At 51.8% G+C, this 14,057-nt stretch overlaps 1 protein-coding gene across 1 annotated transcript in view; it reads right to left on the minus strand.

The window, feature by feature from the left end:
• Positions 1 to 14,057, minus strand: part of LOC134984750 (zinc finger protein 420-like) — a 197,600-nt gene that overhangs the window by 180,142 nt on the left and 3,401 nt on the right. The window contains exons 2-3 of the mRNA XM_063950245.1: positions 4,365 to 4,514; positions 3,758 to 3,949 (exon numbers count right to left, since the gene is read on the minus strand). Coding sequence (XP_063806315.1) covers positions 3,758 to 3,949; positions 4,365 to 4,502 — 330 coding nt within the window. The 5' untranslated portion in view covers positions 4,503 to 4,514. The remainder of the gene's footprint in view (positions 1 to 3,757; positions 3,950 to 4,364; positions 4,515 to 14,057) is intronic.

Genomic DNA, 14,057 nt, shown 5'->3' on the forward strand with positions numbered 1-14,057 from the left:
TGACCCATCCAGGCTGAACCTGTGATCGTCCCTCTGGAGCTAATGTCCAGTAGCCTAAGAAGCCCAATCCACTCTGCACGCAGGTGAGTTCGCTTCTTCTCCCCTTAGTCACTCGATGCAGTGAGCCTGTTGCCAGCAGGACTCACTGAAAATAAAAAACCTAAAATAAACTTTTACTCTAAGCAGCTCAGGAGAGCCACCTAGCCTGCACCCTTCTCGTTCGGGCACAAAAATCTAACTGGGGCTTGGAGGAGGGTCATAGGGGGAGGAGCCAGTGCACACCACCTGATCCTAAAGCTTTTATTCTTGTGCCCTGTCTCCTGCGGAGCCGCTATTCCCCATGGTCCTTACGGAGTCCCAGCATCCACTAGGACGTCAGAGAAAATGGGGTTAAAACCCCTTTTCAGCGTCAGTGCCAGTGTGGGCTTGCATAGAGGAACAGCAGCAGCACTTAAGCTGTGTGCCCGCTGCCCTAACACCGCCATCTGTACCGGGGACCCCGGTTTAGTACTCACCACTCAATTAGGGGTGGCGGCATGCTGTGGGGAAGAGCGCACACCACTGTGGGCGAGCGAAACAACACCCTTCAGGAGCTATGTCCTGTCAGCGGGGATCTGGACCATTAACCCTTCAAGAGGTTGGTCCCGGTCCCCCCTAAGTCTCACGACGCAGGCAGACTGGTGCCAACCCGTCCTTCCTGAAAATAACAAACTAAAATACATTCTGAAGAAAACTCTCTGGAGCTCCAGAGAATGCACCCGGCTCCTTGGGCACATTTTTCTAAACGGAGTCTGTTAGTATGGGCATAGAGGGGAGGACTACTAATGATTTCTTAAAGTGCTAGGATCCAATAGATCCGATCTATACCCCATAGTACTAACACCGTCCCAGTATCCCCTAGAATGTTAGAGAAAGTGGACATTCCCGTTGACAGTCCTTCATGACACTTTACCTAAACCAATCCCGGAGGAGTTGTCTTCCGTCTCGAAGTAATATGATAAAGGAGTAAGACTGTTAGAGACACTCAGAGTTTGTTTCCTACTGTAACATGTGCCAACTGGGACAAAGTTACTGGGCATGGATCTATTCTTGGGCCGGATTTATTTGCTCTTCTTATGGGTATAAAATGTATATTTTTATCTTTATTTCCTGTGCTATGTATGAGATACACCAGAGAGTGTGGAGGAGACTGGTCAGATCTCTGGGCTGGTAACACACAGTGACATGATGTGAGGGGGAGAGCAGGAGTATAATAGGGGCTGATGGCTCCTGATGTATGAGATACACCAGAGAGTGTGGGGAGGAGACTGGTCAGATCTCTGGGCTGGTAACACACAGTGACATGATATAAGGAGGAGAGCAGGCGTATAATTGGGGCTGATGGCTCCTGATGTATGAGATACTCCAGAGAGTGTAGGAGAAGACTGGTCAGATCTCTGGGCTGGTAACATGATGTGAGGAGAGCAGGAGTATAATAGGGGCTGATGGCTCCTGATATATGAGATACACCAGAGAGTGTGGGGAGGAGACTGGTCAGATCTCTGGGATGGTAACAACCAGTGACATGATGTGAGGGGGAGAGCAGGAGTATAATAGGGGCTGATGGCTCCTCATGTATGAGATACACCAGAGAGTGGGGAGGAGACTGGTAAGATCTCTGGGCTGGTAACATGATGTGAGGAGAGCAGGAGTATAATAGGGGCTGATGGCTCCTCATGTATGAGATACACCAGAGAGTGGGGAGGAGACTGGTAAGATCTCTGGGCTGGTAACATGATGTGAGGAGAGCAGGAGTATAATAGGGGCTGATGGCTCCTGATGTATGAGATACACCAGCGAGTGTGGGGAGGAGACTGGTCAGATCTCTGGGCTGGTAACACACAGTGACATGATGTGAGGAGGAGAGCAGAAGTATAATAGGGGCTGATGTCTCCTGATGTATGAGATACACCAGAGAGTGTGGGGAGGAGACTGGTCAGATCTCTGGGCTGGTAACACACAGTGACATGATGTGAGGGGGAGAGCAGGAGTATAATAGAGGTGATGGCTCCTGACTCCCCCACTGGGCAAATACAGTTCCCTAATTTGTAATGACAGAGGAGGGTGTAGGATAAGATATTGCTGTAGTGACTGAGGAAGGATAATATATGACTCTTTTCTGTAATAAGTGTTTATTACTTACCTGTTCTGATATCTGTAGGGATCTCCTCCTCCTTACACTGCTGATCACCCCTCACATACGTCTCTTCTCCTCCCTCTATATCTTCTGCCTTCATATCAGTCACATACGTCTCTTCTTCTCCTTCTATATCTTCTGCCTTCATATCAGTCACATACGTCTCTTCTTCTCCCTCTATATCTTCTGCCTTCATATCAGTGACATACGTCTCTTCTTCTCCCTCTATATCTTCTGCCTTCATATCAGTCACATACGTCTCTTCTTCTCCCTCTATATCTTCTGCCTTCATATCAGTCACATACGTCTCTTCTTCTCCCTCTATATCTTCTGCCTTTATATCAGTCACATACGTCTCTTCTTCTCCCTCTGTATCTTCTGCCTTCATATCAGTCACATACGTCTCTTCTTCTCCCTCTATATCTTCTGCCTTTATATCAGTCACATACGTCTCTTCTTCTCCCCCTATATCTTCTGTCTTCATATCAGTCACATACGTCTCTTCTTCTCCCTCTGTATCTTTGACTTTAATATTATTTAATTGGGCTTCACCCTATGTAAACCATTAATAAAAGATTGTAAAATTGTTGATTTCAGTAATAGATTAAACAATACAAATATAATGGCACACACAGCTGCTCTACACATTATATAGTGACAGTCACTTTGGTATATGGGTGAGACCCTAAATCCCACCTACCTGATCCTCCTGTGGGATCCTGTGATTCTCCTCTGTACAATCCTGGCAATACAGAGGACGGGGACATCTCTCTGGGGTAGCTCTATTACTGGGCCCATCTGTAGGAGACACACAGTGACTGAGTACAGTGTGTATATGTGATTATCAGATTATGTGTGTATATAGGGTCCCCCATAACTGCTCTCCCCTGTACAATACATGACCGTCTCCTCTTACCCAGTGATGTGAGGGGCCGGTGATTCTCCATCATCACGTCCTTGTACAGGCCCCTGTGTTCCTCTATATACTCCCCCTCCTGCATGGAGACATAGACAGTGACATCCTGACACCTTATAGGAACCTGACACACACAGTGATACAGTCATCACCCAGACACATCCCCTGGTGTTACTGTATAATGTCCCATTCCCAGCAGTCACCTCTCCAGTCATCACCCAGACACGTCCCCTGGTGTTACTGTATAATGTCCCATTCCCAGCAGTCACCTCTCCAATCATCACACAGACACATTCCCTGGTGTTACTGTATAATGTCCCATTTCCATCAGTCACCTCTCCAGTCTTCACCCAGACACAACCCCTGGTGTTACTGTATAATGTCCCATTCCCAGCAGTCACCTCTCCAGTCATCACCCAGACACTTCGCCTGGTGTTACCTTATAATGTCCCATTCCCAGCAGTCACCTCTCCAGTCTTCACCCAGACACAACCCCTGGTGTTACTGTATAATGTCCCATTCCCAGCAGTCACCTCTCCAGTCACCACCCGGACACATCCCCTGGTGTTACTGTATAATGTCCCATTCCCAGCAGTCACCTCTCCAGTCATCACCCAGACACGTCCCCTGGTGTTACTGTATAATGTCCCATTCCCAGCCGTCACCTCTCCAGTCAGCAACTGAATGATCTTCTTGGTGAGTTCCAGGATCTTCTGATCATTGTGTCTCTCATGTGTCAGTGAGTGAGGTGGAGGCACCGTGATGGGGCTCTGGGTTCTACTCAGTCCTCCTGATACACGGGGATGGCTGCTGGGTGTCTCATACTCATTGGATGTCTTCTTCACTATTGTGTAATCCTGTGTAATGGTGGAGACATCAAATATCAATATATACACTCCCAGACCCCATCACCTCCCCAGTCATGTCCCTGTATTATTACTACAGAAACAAGTGAAGTCACTGTGACACTCCCAGATTCCTTCACCTCCACAGTTATGTCCCTGTATTATTACTATAGATATGTGATGTCACTGTGACACTCCCAGATCCCCTCACCCCCCCAGTCATGTCCCTGTATTATTCCTGTAGATATTAGTGAGGTCACTGTGACACTCCCAGATCCACTCCCCTCCCCAGTCATGTCCCTTTATTATTACTCTAGATATAAGGTCACTGTGATGCTCCCAGGTCCCCCTCACCTCCTCAGTAATGTTCCTGTATTGTTACTATAGATATAAGTGATGTCACTGTGACGCTCCCAGATCCCCTCACCTCCCCAGTCAGCAGGTAGATGATCTCCAGGGTGATATTTATTATCCTCTCAGTCCTGTGACTCCTGTCCTTGTCCATCCTCGGTGAATCAGGGAGAATACAGAACGTGTTATGTGTAGTAAAGACTCCGTTCCTCATCAGCTGGAGTTCCTGGAATAAATATAACACATAAAACATATTGCACATGTAACATAGTAAATGTGGAATAGAGTGGCCATTAAGTATCCTATTCCCCCTCCCCACAGCCATAGAGTCCTGGTCAGTGTCTCCGAGGTTCCTGTGACCCAGCCCCATAAGGCTGTACTGCATAGTGGACCTGATCTAGAGTGTAGCGCTATTGTAGATGGAGTCACAATGAACTGATGTTCAGTACACCGCTCATGTGCAGGACCCGTACGGAGCATGTGCTCTATGTGTCCTGATTTGTCAGACGAGTATGGCTGCAGCCATGAAGTGGTGTAAGGGTGAGAATTGGTTGTGAAGGGACAGGGTCTCCTGAGGGAAATTTCATGGCCTCATTCACGGAGCTGCGGCGTACAGTCTCCGTGACCTCAGGTTTCACATATCCAGCCGATGGTGTAGCAAAGGTGGCAGAAGACAGGCAAGAGGGTGGCAGGAGACAGGCAGGGGAAATGCGGCAAGAGACAGGCAGGGGAAAGGCGGCAGGAGACAGGCAGGGGAAAGGCGGCAAGAGACAGGCAGGGGAAAGGCGGCAAGAGACAGGCAAGGGAAAGGCGGCAAGAGACAGGCAGGGGAAAGGCGGCAGGAGACAGGCAGGGGAAAGGCGGCAAGAGACAGGCAAGGGAAAGGCGGCAAGAGACAGGCAGGGGAAAGGCGGCAGGAGACAGGCAGGGGAAAGGCGGCAGGAGACAGGCAGGGGAAAGGCGGCAAGAGACAGGCAAGGGAAAGGCGGCAAGAGACAGGCAGGGGAAAGGCGGCAGGAGACAGGCAGGGGAAAGGCGGCAGGAGACAGGCAGGGGAAAGGCGGCAGGAGACAGGCAGGGGAAAGGCGGCAGGAGACAGGCAGGGGAAAGGCGACAGGAGACAGGTAGGGGAAAGGCGGCAGGAGACAGGTAGGGGAAAGGCGGCAGGAGACAGGCAGGGGAAAGGCGGCAGGAGACAGGCAGGGGAAAGGCTGCAGGAGACAGGCAGGGGAAAGGCTGCAGGAGACAGGCAGGGGAAAGGCGGCAGGAGACAGGTAGGGGAAAGGCGGCAGGAGACAGGCAGGGGAAAGGCGGCAGGCGACAGGCAGGTGAAAGGCGGCAGGAGACAGGCAGGGGAAAGGCTGCAGGAGACAGGCAGGTGAAAGGCGGCAGGAGACAGGCAGGGGAAAGGCTGCAGGAGACAGGCAGGGGAAAGGCTGCAGGAGACAGGCAGGGGAAAGTCTGCAGGAGACAGGCAGGGTAAAGGCTGCAGGAGACAGGCAGGGTAAAGGCTGCAGGAGACAGGCAGGGGAAAGGCTGCAGGAGACAGGCAGGTGAAAGGCGACAGGAGACGGGCAGGGGAAAGGTGCCATAAGACAGGCAGGGGAAAGGTGGCATAAGACAGGCAGGGGAAAGGCGGCAGGAGACAGGTAGTGTTCACTCTAGGTGTCTTTCACAGGGCGCTGCGCCCTGCCCCTTTTTTAGACACCTAAATGCCGCCCTGCCCGTTTGCGTGCGCCCTCCCGCCCCGCACTTTGCTGCCCGCCGGACCCCACCACGCCGCCGGACACATTAAGCACACTGTCCCCAGTGATTGCAAAGACCCGGTGACGCGAGACCCGGTGACGCGCTCCTCATTAGGCCAATCCCTAAGGGGGATTTTTGTATGTTTGCCTGATGCTGGTCCCGGGCTGAATGATGTAAAGAGGAGGTGGAGCCAATTTCCTTTCCTCTTGGCGCCTGGCTGCTTGCGGCAGGTGAGTGAAGGCTGCAGAGTGCGGGTGATGGATGGGTTGCCACAGCGTTTCTGGGGGGTTCTGGCGATTTGCAGGGATCGGTGTCCTCCATGATCTTGTAGGTAAAGCTGGGCTTTGTGACTGGGGCTTCCCGCGGTGCCGTCTGAGGCGGTGGCCGCGCTGTCGCTCTTGCTTTGAGGTGTCCGCTACGGCCCTGGGGGGGGGGGGGGGGGGACAAGGTGGTTACTGCAATGTGCCTCAGTGCTCTTACCTGGTGCAGTGTGCCTCAGTGCTCTTACCTGCTGCAGTGTGCCTCAGTGCTCTTACCTGCTGCAGTGTGCCTCAGTGCTGTTACCTGGTGCAGTGTGCCTCAGTGCTGTTACCTGGTGCAGTGTGCCTCAGTGCTGTTACCTGGTGCAGTGTGCCTCAGTGCTGTTACCTGGTGCAGTGTGCCTCAGTGCTGTTACCTGGTGCAGTGTGCCTCAGTGCTCTTACCTGGTGCAGTGTGCCTCAGTGCTCTTACCTGGTGCAGTGTGCCTCAGTGCTCTTACCTGGTGCAGTGTGCCTCAGTGCTCTTACCTGGTGCAGTGTGCCTCAGTGCTCTTACCTGGTGCAGTGTGCCTCAGTGCTCTTACCTGGTGCAGTGTGCCTCAGTGCTCTTACCTGGTGCAGTGTGCCTCAGTGCTCTTACCTGGTGCAGTGTGCCTCAGTGCTCTTACCTGGTGCAGTGTGCCTCAGTGCTCTTACCTGGTGCAGTGTGCCTCAGTGCTCTTACCTGGTACAGTGTGCCTCAGTGCTCTTACCTGGTGCAGTGTGCCTCAGTGCTCTTACCTGGTGAAGTGTGCCTCAGTGCTCTTACCTGGTGCAGTGTGCTCTACCGGGTGCATTGTGTATAACGCGCTCTGCCTGGCGCAATGTGTATAACGCGCTCTGCCTGGCGCAATGTGTATAACGCGCTCTGCCTGGCTCAATGTGTATAACGCGCTCTGCCTGGCGCAATGTGTATAACGCGCTCTGCCTGGCGCAATGTGTATAACGTGCTGTACCTGGCGCAATGTGTATAACGTGCTCTACCTGGTGCAATGTGTATAACGTGCTCTACCTGGTGCAATGTGTATAACGTGCTCTACCTGGCGCAAAGTGTATAACGTGCTGTACCTAGTGCAATGTGTATAACGTGCTCTGCCTGGCGCAATGTGTATAACGTGCTCTGCCTGGCGCAATGTGTATAACGTGCTGTACCTGGCGCAAAGTGTATAACGTGCTGTACCTGGCGCAAAGTGTATAACGTGCTGTACCTGGCGCAAAGTGTATAACGTGCTGTACCTGGCGCAAAGTGTATAACATGCTGTACCTGGCGCAATGTGTATAACGTGCTCTACCTGTCGCAGTGTGTATAGGAGGTTCTACCCGGTGCAGTGTGTATTAGCTGCACTACTGTGTGGTGTAATGGGAAGTGCCACTATTATGTGGCCATGCCCCTTCCCCACGAAAAACAACTCCCCTACATTTTTGCACTGTCCATTCTTTAGCATGTGGGAATGGGAGGACCAAGCATTTTAGTATGTACCTAATTTTGCCCTTCTAACTGAAAAATGTGCCCTCCCGAATGAAAAATGTGCCCTCCCCGTGATCAGCACCCTGCCCTAAAAAAATCCTAGAGTGAACACTAGACAGGCAGGGGAAAGGTTGCAGGAGACAGGCAGGGGAAAGGCGGCAGGAGACTTGGCAGGGGAAAGGGTTCAGGAGACAGGCAGTGGAAAGGCGGCAGGAGACAGGCAAGGGAAAGATTGCAGGAGACAGGCAGGGGAAAGGTTGCAGGAGACAGACAGGGGAAAGGTTGCAGGAGACAGGCAGGGGAAAGGTTGCAGGAGACAGGCAGGGGAAAGGTTGCAGGAGACAGGCAGGGGAAAGGCGGCAGGAGACAGGCAGGGGAAAGGTGGCAGGAGACAGGCAAGGGAAAGGCGGCAGCAGACAGGCAGTGGAAAGGCTGCAGGAGACAGGCAAGGGAAAGATTGCAGGAGACAGGCAAGGGAAAGGCGGCAGGGGAAAGGCGACAGGAGACAGGCAGGGGAAAGGTGGCATAAGACAGGCAGGGGAAAGGCGGCAGGAGACAGGCAGGGGAAAGGCGGCAGGAGACAGGCAGGGGAAAGGCGGCAGGAGACAGGCAGGGGAAAGGCGGCAGGAGACAGGCAAGGGAAAGGCGGCAGGAGACAGGCAATGGAAAGGCGGCAGCAGACAGGCAGTGGAAAGGCTGCAGGAGACAGGCAAGGGAAAGGCGGCAGGGGAAAGGCGACAGGAGACAGGCAGGGGAAAGGTGGCATAAGACAGGCAGGGGAAAGGCGGCAGGAGACAGGCAGGGGAAAGGCGGCAGGAGACAGGCAGGGGAAAGGTGGCATAAGACAGGCAGGGGAAAGGCGGCAGGAGACAGGCAAGGGAAAGGCGGCAGGAGACAGGCAAGGGAAAGGCGGCAGCAGACAGGCAGTGGAAAGGCTGCAGGAGACAGGCAAGGGAAAGGCGGCAGGGGAAAGGCGACAGGAGACAGGCAGGGGAAAGGCGACAGGAGACAGGCAGGGGAAAGGTGGCAGGAGACAGGCAGGGGAAAGGCGGCAGGAGACAGGCAGGGGAAAGGCGGCAGGAGACAGGCAGGGGAAAGGCGGCAGGAGACAGGCAGGGGAAAGGTGGCAGGAGACAGGCAGAGAAAAGGTGGCAGGTGACAGGCAGAGAAAAGGTGGCAGGTGACAGGCAGGGAAAAGGTGGCAGGTGACAGGCAGGTGGGCAGCAGGAGACAGGCATGGGAAAGGCAGGAGACAGGCAATGGAAAGGCGGCAGGAGACAGGCAGTGGAAAGGTGGCAGGAGACAGGCAGGGGAAAGGCGGCAGGAGACAGGCAGGGAAAGGTGGACGGAGACAGGGAGGTGGGCAGCAGGGTGGGGGAGGCAGGAGACAGGCAGGGGAAAGGCGGCAGGAGACAGGCAGGGGAGAGGCGGCAGGAGACAGGCAGGGGAAAGGCGGCAGGAGACAGGCAGGGGAAAGGTGGCAGGAGACAGGCAGGGGAAAGGTGGCAGGAGACAGGCAGGGAAAAGGTGGCAGGTGACAGGCAGGTGGGCAGCAGGGTGGGGGTTGCAGGAGACAGGCAGGGGAAAGGCGGCAGGAGACAGGCAGGGGAAAGGCGGCAGGAGACAGGCAGGGGAAAGGCAGCAAGAAGCAATGAGATTGAATAAATTCTTAATCATTTGTAATAAAAGTTGAAGTTCTATTCTTTGAGAATATTTCATTAATTCTTCACAAGAGTGCGCCCACAAAGAAGTCCACTTTCTTTCTCTTGTCACTGTGGCACTCCCAGGTCCCCCTCACCTCCCCAATCATGTCCTTGTATTATTACTATAGATATTAGTGAGGTCATTGTGACACTCCCAGATCCCCTCACCTCTCCAGTCACGTCCCTGTATAATTACTATAGATATAAGTGATGTCACTGTGACACTCCCAGGTCCCTCTCACCTCCCCAATCATGTCCCTGTATTATTACTATAGATATTAGTGAGGTCACTGTTACATTCCCAGAACTCTCACCTCCCCAGTCATGTCTCTGTATTACTACTATAGATATAAGTGATGTCACTGTGACACTCCCAGATCCCCTCACCTCCCCAGTCATGTCCCTGTATTATTACTATAGATATAAATGATGTCAATGTGACAGTCCCAGGAGTGTGATATACATTTGCTTTATACTGCTCCAATTATCATCTGTTACACATGCCAGGGATATTATGGTCTCTGCTTTAATATATCCTAGAATTTGAGCAATATTTTCAATCCCCACAATTTCATATAATAAGATTAATAATAATAATAACAACAACAACAACGACACTAAAGGCTGCACCCCAGTATAAAAATAATAACATGTCTTTATTAACAGGACACCACAGGTTGCTCCTCCTGTATTATAATAATAATAATAATAATAATAATAGGACACCACAGGCTACTCCCCATGTAATATAATAACAGGACACCACAGGCTGCTCACCCTGTATAATAATAACAGGACACCACAGGCTGCTGCTCCCTCTGTATAATAATAATATTAATAATAATAATAATAATAATAACAACTGGATTCCACAGGTTGCTCCTCCAGTATTATAATAATAACAGGACACCACAGGCTGCTACTCCTGTATTATAATAATAACAGGACACCAAAAGCTGCTCCCTGTAGAATAATAATAAATAAGAATTTACTCACCGGTAATTCTATTTTTCGTAGTCCGTAGTGGATGCTGGGGACTCCGTAAGGACCATGGGGAATAGACGGGCTCCACAGGAGACTGGGCACTCTTAAAGAAAGATTAGGTACTATCTGGTGTGCACTGGCTCCTCCCTCTATGCCCCTCCTCCAGACCTCAGTTAGGGAAACTGTGCCCGGAAGAGCTGACACTACAAAGAAAGGATTTTGGAATCCAGGGTAAGACTCATACCAGCCACACCAATCACACCGTACAACTTGTGATAACCTTACCCAGTTAACAGTATGAACAACAACTGAGCATCACTCAAAAGGATGCCACATAACAATAACCCTTTATCAAGCAATAACTATATACACATATTGCAGAAAGTCCGCACTAGGGACGGGCGCCCAGCATCCACTACGGACTACGAGAAATAGAATTACCGGTGAGTAAATTCTTATTTTCTCTAACGTTCTAGTGGATGCTGGGGACTCCGTAAGGACCATGGGGATTATACCAAAGCTCCCAAACGGGCGGGAGAGTGCAGATGACTATGCAGCACCGAATGGGCAAACTCAAGGTCCTCCTCAGCCAGGGTATCAAACTTATAGAATCTTGCAAACGTGTTTGATCCCAACCAAGTAGCAGCTCGGCAAAGCTGTAAAGCAGAGACCCCTCGGACAGCCGCCCAAGAAGACCCCACCTTCCTCGCGGTATGGGCTTTCACTGATTTTGGATGCGGCAAGCCAGCCGCAGAATGAGCCTGCTGAATCGTGTTACAGATCCAGCGAGCAATAGTTTGCTTTGAAGCAGGAGCACCCAGCTTGTTGGATGCATACAGGATAAACAGCGAGTCCGTCTTCCTGACTCCAGCTGTTCTGGTGACATAAATCTTCAAAGCCCGGACTACGTCCAGCGACTTGGAGTCCTCCAAGTCACGAGTAGCCGCAGGCAGCACAATAGGTTGGTTTAAATGAAAAGATGACACCACCTTTGGGAGAAATTGGGGGCGAGTCCGCAATTCTGCCCTGTCCATATGGAAAATCAGATAGGGGCTTTTACATGACAAAGCCGCCAACTCTGACACACGCCTAGCCGATGCTAAGGCCAACAGCATGACCACCTTCCGCGTGAGATACTTAAGTTACACGGTCTTAAGTGGCTCAAACCAGTGGGATTTCAGGAAATCCAACACAACGTTAAGATCCCAAGGTGCCACTGGTGGCACAAAAGGGGGCTGAATATGCAGCACTCCCTTTACAAACGTCTGAACCTCAGGCAGTGAAGCCAGTTCTTTTTGAAAGAAAATGGATAGGGCCGAAATCTGGACCTTTATGGACCCTAATTTTAGGCCCATAGTCACACCTGACTGTAGGAAGTGCAGAAATCGACCCAGTTGGAATTCCTCTGTAGCGGCCTTCCTGGCCTCACACCAAGCAACATATTTTCGCCATATACGGTGATAATGCTTTGCTGTCACATCCTTCCTAGCTCCTATCAGCGTAGGGATCACTTCATCCGGAATGCCCTTATCCTTTAGGATCCGGCGTTCAACCGCCATGCCGTCAAACGCAGCCGCGGTAAGTCTTGGAACATACAGGGCCCCTGTTGCAACAGGTCCTGTCTGAGAGGCAGAGGCCATGGGTCCTCTGTGATCCTTTCTTGTAGTTCTGGGTACCAGGTTCTTCTTGGCCAATCCGGAACGATGAGAATTGTTCTCACTCCTCTTTTTCTTACTATTCTCAGTACCTTGGGTATGAGAGGAAGAGGAGGGAACACATAAACCGACTGGAACACCCACGGTGTTACCAGTGCGTCCACAGCTATCGCCTGAGGGTCCCTTGACCTGGCGCAATATCTTTTTAGCTTTTTGTTGAGGAGGGACGCCATCATGTCCACCTGTGGCCGTTCCCAACGATTTGTTATCTGTGTGAAGACTTCTTGATGAAGTCCCCACTCTCCCGGGTGGAGGTCGTGTCTGCCGAGGAAGTCTGCTTCCCAGATGTCCACTCCAGGAATGAACACTGCTGCCAGTGCTTGCACGTGATTCTCCACCCAACGAAGAATCTTTGTGGCTTCTGCCATTGCCACCCTGCTTCTTGTGCCGCCCTGGCGGTTTACATGGGCGACTGCCGTGATGTTGTCTGACTGAATCAGCACCGGTTGGTCTCGAAGCAGGGGCTCGGCATGACTCAGGGCGTTGTATATGGCCCTTAGTTCCAGTATGTTTATGTGCAGACAAGTCTCCTGATTTGACACAGCCCTTGGAAGTTTCTTCCCTGAGTGACTGCCCCCCACCCTCGGAGGCTTGCATCCGTGGTCACCAGGACCCAGTACTGAATGCCGAACCTGCGGCCCTTCGAGAAGGTGAGCACTCTGCAGCAACCACAGAAGAGACACCCTGGCCCTCGGGGAAAGGGTGATCAGCCGATGCATCTGAAGATGCGATCCGGACCACTTGTCCAACAGATCCCACTGAAAGATCCTCGCATGGAACCTGCCGAAGGGAATGGCTTCGTATGAGGCTACCATTTTTCCCAGGACTCGCGTGCAGTGATGCACCGACACCTGTTTTGGTTTGAGGAGGTCTCTGACCAGAGTCACGAGCTCCTGAGCCTTCTCTTCCGGGAGAAACACCTTCTTCTGGTCTGTGTCCAGAATCATGCACAGGAAGGGCAGACGCGTCGTAGGAATCAGCTGCGACTTTGGAATATTCAGAATCCAGCCGTGTTGCTGCAACACTTCCCGAGAGTGTGCTACGCTGACCAACAACTGCTCCCTGGACCTCGCCTTTATAACGAGATCGTCCAAGTACGGGATAACTGTAACTCCTCGCTTCCAAAAGGAGTACCATCATTTCCGCCATTACCTTGGTAAATACCCTCGGTGCCCTGGACAGTCCAAATGGCAACGTCTGGAATTGGTAATGACAGTCCTGTACCACAAACCTGAGGTACTCCTGGTGAGGTGGATAAATGGGGACATGCAAGTAAGCATCCTTGATGTCCAGAGATACCATAAAATCCCCCTCTTCCAGGCTTGCAATGACCGCTCTGAGCGATTCCATTTTGAACTTGAATCTCTTGAGATAAACGTTCAGGGATTTTAAATTCAGAATGGGTCTTACCGAACCGTCTGGTTTCGGTACCACAAACATAGTGGAATAGTAACCCCTTCCTTGTTGAAGGAGGGGAACCTTCACTACCACCTGCTGGAGGAATAGCTTGTGAATTGCCGCCAGTACCACCTCCCTTTCCAGGGGGGAAGCTGGCAAGGCCGATTTTAGGAAACGGTGAGGGGGCGTCACCTCGAATTCCAGCTTGTATCCCTGAGATACAATTTGTATAACCCAAGGATCCACCCGTGAGCGAACCCACTGGTTGCTGAAATGTCGGAGACGCGTCCCCACCGCTCCTGGCTCCGCCGGGGAGGACTTTTGTTCCTGGGAACTGGCTGCATGGTGCAGCTTCTTTCCTCTCCCCCTGCCTCTGGCAAAAAAGGAAGCACCTCTGACCTTCCTGCTTTTCTGAGAACGAAAGGACTGCATTTGATAATACGGTGCTTTCTTGGT

This window comes from Pseudophryne corroboree (assembly GCF_028390025.1).
Source record: "Pseudophryne corroboree isolate aPseCor3 chromosome 3 unlocalized genomic scaffold, aPseCor3.hap2 SUPER_3_unloc_8, whole genome shotgun sequence".
In the NCBI taxonomy this organism is placed as follows: Eukaryota; Metazoa; Chordata; class Amphibia; order Anura; family Myobatrachidae; genus Pseudophryne; species Pseudophryne corroboree.